Source organism: Carettochelys insculpta, chromosome 21, assembly GCF_033958435.1.
Source record: "Carettochelys insculpta isolate YL-2023 chromosome 21, ASM3395843v1, whole genome shotgun sequence".
NCBI lineage: Eukaryota > Metazoa > Chordata > Testudines > Carettochelyidae > Carettochelys > Carettochelys insculpta.
The window spans coordinates 10557504-10572641 of record NC_134157.1 but is presented as its reverse complement, the minus strand read 5'-3'; the positions used below and the strand labels follow the sequence as shown (position 1 = coordinate 10572641).

The 15138-nt window shown below is 45.9% G+C and overlaps 1 protein-coding gene across 5 annotated transcripts in view; it reads right to left on the bottom strand.

The window, feature by feature from the left end:
* Positions 1 to 15138, bottom strand: part of LOC142023834 (uncharacterized) — a 260378-nt gene that overhangs the window by 169147 nt on the left and 76093 nt on the right. For 4 of the 5 annotated variants that reach the window (XM_075015186.1, XM_075015187.1, XM_075015188.1 and 1 more), the window contains 4 exons: positions 15066 to 15110; positions 14089 to 14142; positions 7900 to 7944; positions 1230 to 1283 (listed from right to left, as the gene is read on the bottom strand). In XM_075015186.1, the coding sequence (XP_074871287.1) occupies positions 1230 to 1283; positions 7900 to 7944; positions 14089 to 14142; positions 15066 to 15110 (198 nt within the window). The remainder of the gene's footprint in view (positions 1 to 1229; positions 1284 to 7899; positions 7945 to 14088; positions 14143 to 15065; positions 15111 to 15138) is intronic. The other variant, XM_075015190.1, reaches the window with a different exon arrangement.

Genomic DNA, 15138 nt, shown 5'->3' with positions numbered 1-15138 from the left:
GCTATGAGCATGAAATGAGCCTCTGGAGCAGCACCTCCCATGCAAGCGCGCGCGCATGCACACACACACACGCTCAAGGGCCTCCCTTGTTTCTGGAGTCTCTGGATTTGCCAATGAGGTGGAGCTGGTTGGCGGGGGTGGGTGGGGGAGGTAAGTGGGCCCTTTAGTGTGTGAGTGATGACAGAGTGAAAGGGCACGGTTATGTTGAAAAGGGGGTGGGTTAGAAGAGAAGAGGAGAGAGGAAAGGAGGGTCCTGTGGCACCAGGGCTGCTGACAGAGGAGGCCAAAGGAGGCAACTTTTTGCCCCAGGCCCAGCATTTCAAAGTGTCCTGTAGCTTCGGCCGCCACTGCTGCTACTTCAGCAGCAGGGGCAGACAGAGCTCTGGACCCCTTTGAACTGCTGCACCAGCATTGCTGTGCTGCTCTGAGGGGCTCTAAAGAGGTGTGGGGGGGCAGTGCTATGCTCTGAGTGGTGCTAAGGGCTGACTGTCCTAGGCCACACCTCTTCTGCTGGCCCTGCCCTATCTGGGGCCGCAGATTTGTGCCTCCCTCCCACCTTGCCCAGTGCCCACGGGGGCTGTCGGCCCCGCCGTGTGTTGGAATTTCAGATCAGAATTGATGGTTTGGAAAGCACAGAAGGTGTAAGGGAAAAGATGGAGCGAAGGGGACAGGGATTGCCTGGATGCCTCAGCTTCAGGTGGCCCATGTGGAGACACCTGAGAGGAGCCCAGCTGCAGAAAGGGAGAAACAGCTGCCTTCAGAGATTTGCACTCCCTGAAGCGGTTTCCATGGGGGCACTCAAAATCACTAGTCCATTTGGGAAAACATTTGCCCCAGGCTGAAGGAAGGATTTTTCCCTGAAGCATTTGCTTTTCTTCCACTGAGATGGACCAAAAGAAAAAGAAAAATCACATTGACAATGATACTGAACACTTCTGTCTACTGTATGAATAGCAATGGATCACCTTGCCTGGAACCCAGTTTTCTGAGCCACCCATTCATGGACTGCACAAAGGTCCACATCCCAGACCAGGAAAGCAGCATGCTGTAGGGGATAACCATCTGTCAGTCGTTGTATTAGGCATTCTTGCCTGTCCTCTTAAGAGCAGGCAAAGTGAGGGATTAGACAACAGAGTCATGTCCAGAAAAGCTGCAACGGATATCCCAAGAAATTGTGTGATGGATGTTCTAGAGACAGAAAGCCAGAGCTTTCCTCACAAAATACTCACTCGCTCTCCATCAGGCCCTGGCAGCCCAAATAATCCTGGAAGACCAATATACCCCTAAGGGAAAGAGAAAGCAAGAAGTCAAATACATTTCCCTTCAGCAGTTATTCTACCCTGCCTGAACAGGAAAACATCCTCCAGCGCTGGTCTAAGGCAGCCGTGATGAAATAAACCTTGAGGCAAGTGTATATGCCCATGGACTGCATGGTGCTGGTTTCCACGATGTAGTCCAAGGGCACATACCCTCACACCAGGGATCATGAGGACTCCATGCAGGAAGAGGCCAGCTGGGTGGAACCTTACCTGGGCTGGCTCTGATTGCACCTGAGAGAAATGGAGCTTTGTTTCAGGTTAGCAAGAGTTACAGACGAAACCATTTGCAAGCCTATGTCAAACAGAGCTCTACGGGAGGGCCTGGTCTCCCTGAGGGTCTCTGAAAGCTGCTCCCTCAGTCTCCCTCAAGCTTATCCTTCCCTTTGCAGATTCCAAGACCAGAAGGCATTGGGATCATCTAGGCTGACTGCCTGTATAGCCCAAGCCACAAAATTTCTCCAAATACTTCCTAGAGCTGATCTTTTAGAAAAACATCCAGCCTTTAATTAACAATTATCTGTTATGGAGAATGCACTGCAACCCCTGCTAAACTGCTCCAACAGTTATTTGCTCTCATCATTAAAAACCTTACACCTTATTTCCAGCCTGATTTTGTCTGGCTTCCACTGCCAGCCATGAGATCATGTTATGCTTTTCTCTGCTGGACTGTAGAGCCTATTATTAAACGTTTGTCTTCCATGGAGCTGTTTACAGACTGATTAAGCCATCTCTTCATCTTCTCCTTGTTTAGCTAAATAGATTGAATTCCCCAAGGCAAGTTCCCTAATTCTTCTTTGTTGTCACGGCTCTTCTCTGCACCCTCTTCCATTTATCAGCACCTGCTCCCTCAACCTCCTGCTGGATCCGGTCTCTTGCTCTCCACAGTGCACCCTGGGGTACGGATTCTAGCCAGACCTTTCACAACTACCAGAAGCATCATGAGGCTTTCACCAGATCCCGGCCCTCTCCTCACCAGTGCTCCACTCTGATATTGCACAGGCCTTGCATGCTGATCTGTGTTGGCATTAAGCTTCCTAATATCTATAAACACAAGCTCAGCTTTCTACATGCCCATGTTATCTCCACTATCTAACTTTGACCAGAAGAGCCTCCCCTCTGATTAAAGCTTTGTTTAGCGTAAACAGGCTGCTCCGTCTCAGCTTACTAGTTATAGATATTCGGTTCTGCAATATTTCTCTTGTGCTCTGGGCTCCTGCATGGGAAAAAGCTGCCACATAAATGCTATGTGTCCTTTCACTTGCAGTAACTGGAGACTTGTGCTTAATTCACTGCACTCAGGCATTAAAATCAACTGTTACCTTGTGCATTGCTCCTTTGCACAGGACTCTATAGCTGCGTCTACACGTGCACGCTACTTCGAAGTAGCGGCAGTAACTTCGAAATAGCGCCCGTCACGTCTACACGTGTTGGGCGCTATTTCGAAGTTGAAATCGACGTTAGGCGGCGAGACGTCGAAGTCGCTAACCCCATGAGGGGATGGGAATAGCGCCCTACTTCAACGTTCAACATCGAAGTAGGGACGTGTAGACGATCCGCGTCCCGCAACATCGAAATAGCGGGGTCCTCCATGGCGGCCATCAGCTGGGGGGTTGAGAGATACTCTCTCTCCAGCCCTTGCGGGGCTCTGTGGTCACCGTGGGCAGCAGCCCTTAGCCCAGGGCTTCTGGCTGCTGCTGCTGCAGCTGGGGGTCCGTGCTGCATATACAGGGTCTGCAACTAGTTGTTGGCTCTGTGTATCTTGCACTGTTTAATGAAAGTGTGTCTGGGAGGGGCCCTTTAAGGGAGCGACTTGCTGTTGAGTCCGCCCCGTGACCCTGTCTGCAGCTGTGCCTGGCTCCCTTATTTCGATGTGTGCTACTTTGGCGTGTAGACGTTCCCTCGCTGTGCCTATTTCGATGTTGGGCTGAGCAACGTCGAAGTTGAACATCGACGTTGCCAGCCCTGGAGGACGTGTAGACGTTATTCATCGAAATAGCCTATTTCGATGTCGCAACATCGAAATAAGCTATTTCGAAGTTGGGTGCACGTGTAGACGTAGCCCATGTGTCAAATGCATCACATCATCAAGCAGAAGTGAATTTTACCAAGAAGCCACCTCAGTGATTTCCCCAAACTTGCGCTGCCACAGAACAAAATTCAAACACTGACATTGAAGTTCTCTGATCCCTCCATCTTTCTGCTCCCCAAATCTCTCCCCTGGCCTATCCCAATAAATCTCTCAGGCTAAGTCTACGCTAGCTTTGAAGATCAACCTGCTCAGGGTCAATCTTCCAGGGTTCAATTTTGCACATCTAGTAGGGACGTATGAAATTGACCTCTTAGGGGTTGCAGTCAACCCTTGTACTGCTTGTGAGATGTCAGAAGTAAGGGAAGTCAATGGGAGAAACTCTCCTGTTGGCCTTCCTCAGGAGGGATGGCCAAGTAAGCTGAGAGCAGATACGCTGATTCTAGCTATGCAGTTGCTGTAGCTAGAATTGCATATCTGCAGTGATCTTACTTTGCCTAGAGAGACAGCCGAAGATTCTCTGGGAGCCTATTAGACCACTATCCCACGTCACTGTGGTATTTCCAACAGTTAGCACAGACAGAGCCCAGCCTTCTAACTTGCTGTTTGTCCTTTCCTTCTGAGTCACAAAACAGCCCCTTTCACTCTAGTATACCCTCCCCACTGCCACCTGCCATTTCCCCATGAAAAAGCAGTAGGGGAAAGGGGGCCTGAAATGGTCACCAATTCAGGCTCTTTAAGCCACAAAAAGCTCATTATCTGGGCTCAGGCCCACTGATGGGGGTGGGGGTACAGGGGACAGTTGCATAGGGGCCATGGAGATTCAAAGAGGTCTGGGGCTCCCAACTGCTGCTTCGGTGGCAGTAGCCAGAGCCCTGGGCCAATTTAAATAGCTGCTGCAGTGCCACCATTTGTGCTCTGCAAGTTCTGAGAGCTGGGGTGGGGAGATTCAGGGCTGCAGTCTGGGCAACGCTGAGGGCTGACTGTCTTGGTCCCACTCCGCCCAGTCCAGGGGCGGAGCTGCTCCACACACCTTGCCTGGGAGCTCACAAAAGCTATTGGCCCCCTTTTCTGGGCTACAAAATATCAACATTAAGTTCCCATGAATTGCAATGGCAATTAGAGGGGCCATTTTCCTAGGTGTCTCTTAAAATCTTCATCCTAGACATTGAGCGGTATCAAATGAATGACACTTTTTAAGGGTCTTATCCTGAAATAAAGACCCTAAATGCCCGTATGAGTGCTAACAGCAACGAAGGGTCCTGTGGCACCTTATAGACTAACAGAAAAGTTTTGAGCATGAGCTTTTGTGAGCACAGACTCACTTCATCAGACGCTGGTCTTGGAAATCTGCAGGGCCAGGTATAAATAAGCCAGAGCAAGGGTGGGGATAACAAGGTTAGCTCAGTCAGCAAGGGTGAGGCTTACTACCAGCAGTTGATCTGGAGGTGTGAACACCAAGGGAGGGGAAGCTGCTTTTGTATTTAGCCAGCCATTCGCAGTCTTTGTTTAAGCCTGAGCTGAGGGCATCAAATTTGCAGATGAATTGTAGCTCAGAAATTTCTCTTTGCAGTCTGGTCCTGAAATTTCTTTGCTGTAGGATAGCTACTTTTAAGTCTGCTACTGTGTGGCCTGGGAGATTGAAGTGCTCTCCTACGTGTTTTTGTATATTGCCATTTCTGATAGCTGATTTGTGTGTGTTTATTCTTTTATGTAGAGACTGTCCAGTTTGTCCAATGTATATAGCAGAGGGGCATTGCCGGCACATGATGGCATAAATTATATTGGTAGATGTGCAGCTGAATGAACCCACGGTGGTGTGGCTGATCTGGTTAGGTCCTGTAATGGTGTTGCTGGTGTAGATATGTGGGCCCAGCTGGGCTGAATTCACAAGTTGCACAGTTCACTCGTGCAAGATCTAGTGAAATGAGTGCATCAGAACCAGGGCGATTGCTTCGTGAAGTGAGAGAAGAGAGGGTCCGTCTACACTACAGGGAAGTAGCACTTTAAAGACTAACAAAATCATTTATTAGGTGATGAGCTTTCGTGGGGCAGGCCCACTCTCTCAGAGCTAGAGATGCAATATTTCCAGCACAGAACAGATGGTTTTATAATACAGAGATCCAAACAAACTGTAATAAAAACTGACAAATCAGATGCATAGAACTGAAGGGGAGAGGTGCAAAATACGAAGTGTCCTGCTTGAGATCATTACGAATATCAAACGTAGGGAAACTGTCTTTGTCATGTGTGAGGTAACTGCTCTCTGTATTAAGGCCAAGAGTCAGTGAATCAAATTTGAGCATGAACTCCAGTTCACACGTCTCGCTTTGTAATCTGCTGTTAAAGTCTTTGTTATAGGATGCATATTCTCAGGTCTTTACCAGAATGGCCCACCCCACTGAAATGCTCACTGACAGGTATTCAGATTCCTAATGTCTGCTCTGCGCTCACTCATTCTTTGGCAAAGTGTTTTTCCAGTTTGTCCAATATACATCGCAGAGGGACATTGTAGGCACTTGATGGCATATATAACATTGGTAGAGGTACAGGAGAATGAGCCCCTGATCTTGTGGTTAGGTCCAGTGATGGTATCTCCAGAACAAATATGTGGATAAAGTTGGAACCGGGGTTTGTTGCAAGGAAAATTTCCAGGATTAATATTACTGTGTTATGGCCTGTGGTTGGTTTCTGGGTATTCGTCTGGCCCTGTCAATCTGCTTTTTACTTCTCCCAGTGGGTAATTGAGTTTTATGAATGCTTGGTAGAGATCTTGAAGTTTTTGGTCTCTGTCAATAGGATCAGAGCAGATGCGATTGTATCTAGGTGAGAGACTAGTTCTCTCCTATGGACAACCACCTAACCTCAGGAAAATTCTCACTAGCAAACACAGGCCATACCACGGTAATACTAATCCTGGAACTTTTCCTTGCAACAAACCTCAGTGCCAACTTTGTCCACATATTTATTCTGGAGATACCATCACTGGATCTAACCACATTAATTAAAGATCAGGGGCTCATCCTCCTGTACCTGGGGCTCTCATGAACTGGGGTTCATGTTCAAATTCAATAAATTGACCCTTGGCCTTAATAGGGTTACCTCTCACATGACAAAGACAGTCCCCCTACCTTTGATATCTGTTATGATCTCAGGCAGGACACTTAGTATTTCACAGCCCTTCGACCTCCCCTTCCATTCTATGTATCTTATTTGTCAGTTTTCATTTCAATTTGTTTGGATCTCTGTATTATAAAACCGTCAGTTCTGTACTGGAAATGTTACATCTCCAGATCTAAAGAAGTGGGCCTGCCCCACGAAAGCTCACCACCTAATCAATTATTTTGTTAGTCTTTAAAGTGCTGCATGACTGCTGGTTTGTTTTGACAGAATACAGACTAACACGTCCACCTCTCTGTCACTACAGGGAAGATTGACCCTGCTGTGGTCGATCTTCTGGAGTTTGCTTTAGTGTGCCCAGTGGAGTTGTGCTAAATTGCATTTACAGGGCTCCCTCGTTGACTGCAGTACTGCTGCCTTGTGTTAGGAGTAAGGAAACTTGATGGGAGTGCAGGGTCCTGCCAACCCCCGCTGAATAGGGATGATGCAGAAGCCAGAATTAAGATACGTTGACTTTAGCTATGTAATTAACATAGCTTAAATTGCGTACTTTAATTCCATCTTTTCCTGTAGTGAAGATCTGGCCTAAGCTGTACTGTCATAGATCTGTGTCTGCTGTAGTGCGCTATACAGCTGATTCTTCCTTCCACCCCTCTTCTTAGCACAGGAGTAAATTTAGCTGTGGAGTCAGCTTTTGTTTATTGCTTGCAGTTTTTCAAGTGATGGAAGCCAGCTGGTAACATTTACTGCTCATAAAGAAACGATCACTGGTCAGGAGAGGAGCATTTTTATTGGCTCAGAGGAGCACCATGGACTTCTAATTGTAGGTGAAAAGCAGAAGGTGATTAAAAGCAGTTTTAATCCTTAATTCATCCCTCAAGAGTCAGTGGGAACCCCCAGTGCTCGAGCTGATGTGGAAACCCAAACTGGGATGCAGGGATGTTGACATTCTCATTTGCATATGGCTTCAAGATGTTAGCTTGTTGTTACGCAGAAAGATGTAAAATCAATTCCAAATTTCCCTGCTTATAAAACCAGCCTTTGTCTGGAAGAATCCCTCTTTAAAGCCTTTGAGGTAGACAAACCATTGTGTCTGAGGAAGCTAGAGAGTCCTGCCTGAGACTAAAGTGTAAGGGACATCAATTCTTTGGGATCTGGATTACTTTGTTTCCTCTCCAGTTCTCTGGGCTTTGAAAGGACTGACTCTGCAGCACAGCAGTCGTGGGAATTTGCCCCATTGGTACATTTCAGTTTTAAATTAACTGGGGATTGCACGAGGTAATTAATTAATGAGCTCTATGTAATAAATATAACGTAAAAAACTAAGGTTAGGGTTCCAAAGCTGAGCACAAAGAGCGAGAGATGCTAGGCGGTCAGGATCAGGGGGGTGGGGGGAAGGAAAGAGAAAGGCAAGATAAAAAATGACTCACTTACCCGACTTCCTTTTGGACCAGCTTCACCTATTGGTCCTGGTAGTCCCTGAAACACAAGAGACAAAACAAAGACAAATGTGGAGAGGCTTTAATATAGACCCTAATGAGCAGTGCTATATTTACAGCCCGATCCCAGAACGGTTTCGATGATTTCACACCCATCCCCAGGGGTATCAACATGGGAGACTGGTGTGGGGAAAAGGGACAAACTCTTAATTGTTGTGAATCAATGTCTCTGTCAAAGAGGAATCTTATAAAACACAGGATCTCACTCTCTGGGAACCAGAACACTGGAACTAAAATGGAGATTTCTGGTCATAACGAGTGAAGAGGTTACCATAGCGGCATGCAAGTAAATTGCAATCAAATGCTAGCTGCTGTGTAAAGCAGTATCAAAAACACCTTAACTCCTGCTAGGAAAATCTAGAAGGGGAAGGAAAATCTGATGTAAACCCCACTGAAACAACAAAAAGACTCCCACCACTGACTGTAGCTGGCTTTGGATCAGGCCCACAGTTGCACATGCAGTATGTGGTTAAAAGCTATTTCAAATCTCTGAACTCCAAGTCATGAATGACCTTCACTACCTTCAAAAGTGGAAAGACTTGTAATGAATTTACTCATTTTTCTAGCAGTGACTAGGGATTCAACCACGCTTCTTTTGAAATCTCTAGTAAAACTCCCATTGGACTTCAGGTGAAGGAAGATTAGCTTGACGACCACTGTAAAATGAGTTACATTGGACAGGTTCTAGCCAGAACACTGGAGGCTGTGAAAAGGATTCAAAATATACCTCATTGTATTTCTGTACCAAATGCCCTTCCCTTAACCAGGGCTGTATTCTGAAAAGAGGCTCTATAAAAATTGCATAATGAGTTTCCATGTTTATTGCTTTTCACCAACTTCCAGATCCAATTTATCTTGTTTACAAGTAAAAAGGACAGGTTTATTTTTCCTTTAGCTGGCAGCTCCACTTATTCAACCTAGGATCTGAAAGTCAAGTTGTGCTTTTTCTGGCTCATACATCGTCACCGGTAGAAGATTTCTGCCATCGGAACACAGTTCACAATTCTGCCTATAATGTGCAAAGCAAAATGAAGCCAAACTCTCTCTCCCATAGCACTGCAGAGCGAACACAACTGACACAAAGTAAAATCTTAGTCTGCAGAGAGAACAGACAAAACGCCCAGGGTTCTGCTCTCTTGAATATGAACGTGCCATTTTTAAGAGACACTTTCTTGACTGTAACTGCATTTTAAAAGCACTTTTGTTTTCTATGTACTTGGGGAGTAAGTTATCTGGGAGTAAGACACGGCTGTGAACCCACCGAACAGCATCTATTAACCTTGTCAGTTCACCATAGCACACAGCACCTCTGAAGAAGTGGGTCTGTCCCACGAAAGCTCATCACCGAATCGATTATTTTGTTAGTCTTTAAAGTGCTACAGGACTGTTCTTTTGTTTTGATAGAATATGGACTGACACGGCTCTCTCTCTGTTACTATCGCACAAGTGGTTATTACATTGGTTGGATTGATAAGTGCATGCTCCCACATGGTGTTCTGGCACACAAGTCTCCCAAGAGCTTTGCAGAGGGCAAAAATGTAATGTTCACATCTAGATTCTGAAAAACATCTCAGTCTGTCCTGCTGATTTTATTCTCCAGGGTGTCTGTCTGTGCGTTATGCCTTAGATTCACTGACTTGAGTATCTCTGGAATGCTATCAGTACTATATTTCTGGAATATGCTAAATGGACCCTCAATTGTTCATATTCATGCCTAAGACATGCAAATGCAGGAAGCCTCATCTAATATATGCACGAGTTTATCAGAAATAGACTAACATCTCTGCATCTGTGTGGCGTCATAGATGAAAGTGATCACACAGTACCAGCCTGCCTATGTATAGCTATGTTAGAGCTGAAAAGTGCAATTTCCATCACGAGTAGACGTAGCCACTAAAAGCAGAAGTGTAGCCATGGCAGTATGAGGAGCAGGAAGGGCGCTTGCCTATGTCCATAGCTAGGATCTTCAGCTGGGATTGCACTCAGGGCAGCTACCATGTCCCACTTCTCCTACTGCCATGGCTAATTCCTATTTTTAGTACGCTAAATCACTCAGAGTTGGATAGTCTACCTGAGCTGGAATTTAGATCTTGTTGTTCCAGTGTAGACATCTTGCCAGTAGGGTGAGATATAACATCAAACACATTAAGCTCAATGTGGCAACTAACCACAAGACAACACTAGTAACTGCATTTCCTAGCACTGATGTAGGATTTTTTTCTTGATGTACATGGCTGTGTTCAGACCTGCAAGACAAGAACACGATTCATTCTGGGCTCAGTCCTGCAAACCTGAACTCATGGGTCTAGTTCTATGACTCAGGAAGAGCCACTGGCTGCCCCACACATCTGAAAAAATCAGACTCTTCTTTAGCTTTCTAATACAGCTCTGGGAGCCTGGCTCTAGCGCATTTTTGAGAATCTGGCCCATCGACTGCATAAATAACATTTTGCCATGGCAATGAGGATTAGCTGACAGTTCCAGCTGGTGCCTCATGTCCCAGCAGAGCTGTCCTGATGATAGGACAAGGTGGGGTGGCTGCCACAGGCCTTGTGCCTTTGGGGTCCCCGTCGTGGCCAATCCCAGCCATCCTATGGATGGGAGGGGGATTATTTGGAGCAGGGTGCCGTGGGCAACCGAAGGCAGCAGCAGCTGCAGGAGGTTGCCTCTTCCTGGCATCCTCCCTGCCCCACCCTGCACTCACTCTACAGAGCGAGTGGCAGCTTGATTTGCTCCACTGCTGCCTCCTGGCCTGCTGAGCCATGCAGCTCCACAAGCAGCTGGGAGGCCTCCACAGTGGCGGAGAGCCACGTGGTGAGTGCACAGTGGAAGTTGGTCAGGAGAGGTGACCCCATGCAGCTGCTGCTGCCATCTGCTTCCCACTCCCTGCTGCAGGAAATCCCTGGGAAGGGAGTGGGGCCAGGAGTCAGAGTGGGGGAGGAGCATGTGGTGGGGGATGGGAGGTACTCAGGACCCTGTGCCTCAGTGACTGAGGGAGGGGTTACCCCCCAGGATGGCCCTGTGCCCTGGGCACGTTCCGTGCATTCATTTCAGGCGTTGCAGAGCATGCATCATTCTAGAGCACTTAGTAAATAAAGTGCCTGAGCCCGGTCTGTTTTCCTCTGCTGCCTCTTGCATTACAGGTTGAACCTCTCTAGTCCAGCACGCTCTCGTCAAGCAACATCCATGGTCTGGCATGACTTTTGTTCGCTGGATATCTACTTACCATGGGTCTGGCCAAGTTTCCCACAGTCCCATAAAATGTGTCTACAGTCACCAGTCCTGGCTCTCAGTGTTCTGTGCTGTTGCTTAGCTCTAATTCACCCCTACATGTTTCTAAGAGCCCAGCAAGCAATGGAAGTGCTGGTAATTCTGCTAGACAATACTGACCTCCCATGGTCCGGCAAATTCTCTGGTTCGGCACTGGTCAGGTCCCGAGGGTGCCAGACTAGAGAGGTTCAACCCTACTGCTCTGCAGGGTTATTTGTTTACTGTGACTCACACCAGGACAAGATTGGCGTGCAAAATAAATGGATGTGGATCGCTGGCCCACCTGGTCTGAGAGAGACATTTAGCACTTCTGTTCTTGGATCACCCACTCCATAGGCTGTGAATCAATAGCATTCATGCTTGCAAGAGAATGGCTAGGTTAAGCCAAACAGGTTCACAGTGTGTGTGCCTCGCTATGCTATTTTTATTAGAATAAGTACATGGAGGTCTCCATTAGATGCTTTTGGATACAAGTTGTGAGGAGAAACTGGAAGAATTCTCCTCCTTTGTTCAAACCCTCTGCCACTTTCTCTGATACGCTGTCCATGGAGCATGTTTGTAGGGGAAGTGGGAAGATTTACCTGTAACTGGACACAGCCCACTACTGGGAATCTTTAGGAGAGCAATTCTGCAGAGGACATATTACTGACTCAATGCTCAGATTTCACATGCTCTGTAGAGAATGGATCTCAACGGCACAAAGAACAGATTTTCTGTTTTGAGAATGGGCACAGTGTGTGTCCCAGATGCCATCTTACACTTCCAAGAGGGTGGGTGACACTGTTGATAACAGCTGGCAGGCACTTGTTCTTCATCTGGGGTTGCATGGACACATTGCTAGATAGCCATTTCCAGTGTGTTTATATAGCATGTCTGCTTCAGCAGGATGTATCTACGCTGAAGGTGGAGGGCTATGGATCAGGCAGCATGGATGATTATCCTATGCCTAGCCATTGTCCTCTAGTGCAGTGTTTCTTAAGCTTTCTGAGACCACAGAACACCATATTTTTATGGAGAACTCCTAGGAAAATTTTCTTCGAAAACTGTTGTCAGATCAACCAGCAAACAAACAAACAAACATATTCAGCAAAAACAAAATGAAATAATTTAATCAGGTATCATAACAATGAAGAAATAGCATTATATCTGGTTTTAATACTGGAAAATATACACCGTCTGCGTGCGATATCAGAAGAGCCAGATGCTCACGGCACACCCAGCGAGTTGTTCACAGCACACCAGTCGCCTGCAGACCATAGTTTAAGAAACACTGCTCTAGTGCTATATAGTAGGCTATGAGGAACCACCTAGTCACCACTTCTCAAAGGGATCTTCAAAAGGAAATTAACCCCTTTTCTATAGTCCCTCTACAGTGGTTCCTAACCTGGGGTCCCCGGATCCCTGGGGGTCTACGAGGATATTGCAGAGGTTCAGTGAAAGAAATAAAAGATGAGTAAAATGATCAAAGAAAATAAATATTAAATAAAGGGTTAAGTTACAATCACATATTTTTAAATCACTTCTCTTCCAATAATGTTATTAATTGCTGTCTGAAAATCTGCGCTGTGGTTTCCTTCTTCATTTAATGAAGTGCACATAGCTGCTAGAACTGGTTTTGATGGGGCACTTGGGGCTCTGCAAATGGTTGAGCGGGAGATTGGGGACCTGCACTAGTGAAAAGGTTGGGAACTACTGCTCTAGGAAAAGACTGAGCAGACAAAGCTGCCCAGGTAGAGTTTTCTGCTGGTTTTAATGACTAGCTTTTCTTTTCATCAGACTTCTTCTGTCTTAGGTGTTTCTCCTATTTGACATTAGGTAGTGCAAATAATGTGCAAATGGCAAGTCAGTGGGATCCTGGACATATGCCCCTTCTCACTCTTTATGATTAATAAAGCACGTCTGAAAAAAGCATGGTCAGATTTTCCTTGTTTTTATCTTGCAAGATCAGGTTCCTCCCACCACAGCAGTCTCTAGGGTGACAGGAGAACTACTAAAATGACCTCATCCCATGGGATAATGGACTGAAAGTTGAGCAACCTGGGGCAGAAGGGTTCTTTATTCATTTTTCTAACACCTGCATAACGTTGGTGCTGAGATGACACTTTGAGGAAGGAATATTTTTAAAGGGACAGCATGCTTTCCCTTTAAATTAAGAGGTAAAAGCTTCAGCCTCTCCCACCCCAGGCATTCCTGGGGTGTAAGGCATTGCAAAGTAGGCAGAGAAATATCTTGCTCTCCAGGAACCACAAAGAAGAGTTGTTCCTGCACCTGCCATTGCACTTAGCTCTTGTGAGTGGGCAGAAAGAAGGAGCCTGGTGGCTCCCTGTTGACCATCTGGCCCATAGGGAGCAAATTTCTAGAGATAAGGTCTATAAGGTGAAAGTGTAACTATATGGAACAAATTCTAGAGTTCTCATATGTAGGGGATTTTCAGTACAAAGAGCGCACACGCTGCTGTTCAGAATTCATATCAGTGAAGGAAAAAAACATGCTTACTAGTTTCTTCCCCTCTTTTCTTTATAGCTACAGTCCACCTTTGACAAGAGCAGAACCTCCAGTGATCATATTTACACAGGATCTTCCCGATACCCAAAGTGGATATGCCAGGGATCATGGCATTTGCTAGAGAAGTGTTTTGTTTTCAAAACACAATGGTCACAAAGAACAGAACAATTTCTAAGAACCTTGATGCACACTAACAAATCAAAAAGGGGCATGTTATTTATGCAAAAGCAGAAAAACAAATAAACCAACATAATCCAAGGCATGAGCATTATCTTTAGCGGGGCATGCTCACATCTACCTGCATACCCAAGTCCCTACTCTGTGCACAGCACGGTAAGATTTACTGCACCTGCCTGCCAGGATAACCTTTGGCACCTGGGCTCCCAGCTGGTCCTTGTTCACCCTGAAAAGAAAAGCACACAAAGGTGAAGTTAATGTCACAGCCTACTAGATGTTAGCTGCTTTGCCTTGGAGGAGGGAGTGTTGTGAATGAACTTGATTCAGATTCGTAAGGAACAAGAAAAATTAGTTGTAAAAAGGCAGAGGAATAAATCAAAGGAGAAGAAAATGCTACAGAAGCCAACTCAAGAGGATCCAGGCATAAAGCAAGCATTGCTGCCTTCCCATCCCTCCACTGAAACCCACAGAGAGTTTGGAACCAGGAGGCTAAGAGAAGGTGTAAGGCAGTGTCTATATCTCTGGCATACGGAAATGTTTTATTAAGGGGAAAGCTCTGCCAAACTTCTTGAAAACTAAATGGATTCATGTATAATATCCTTTAACATCATGTCTAACAGGCCTTGCTATTCATTACTATTTTACTGCAAACATCAGACTTATCCAAATAAAAAAAAAGTGTGTGTGTGGTGGGGCGAGGGGGGGAATGGAAGGTGAAATACAGTGAAGAACTTAATTTGATGTGGTTAGTTAGTAAACTCCAGTTGAAAACTTAATGTAAAGGAAAAGAATGGGAATAAATCTGCCGCTATTTCCACTTCATAAACGTGCACAAGTTTGTGAAATAAAGGTTGAAAATAAATTAGAAACTCAACTAAATCCATCCCTTCTCCCTGCCCCCACTGATGTTTGTTTAATGTATGTGCATAACTCCCTATTCAGGAGGTCATCGAGTCCAGCCTTCTATTAGCACAGGAGTCAACTGCATAAATAATCCCTCCATCAGACTGTCTGTGAAAAGGCACCTTGATTGCATTGAACAACGTGGTAAATGATTCAGTCTGATTTCATGTTATTATTTTAGCAGGTAATAGATTAAATCTGTCCCTCGCTATATCTTAAATCTTGGAATCTGGAAGTGGCACTCACCTGGTCTCCAGGATGACCTGGTGGTCCAGGGTAGCCTTTGTATCCCTGTTTAAAAATAGGAGAGTAACAGAAC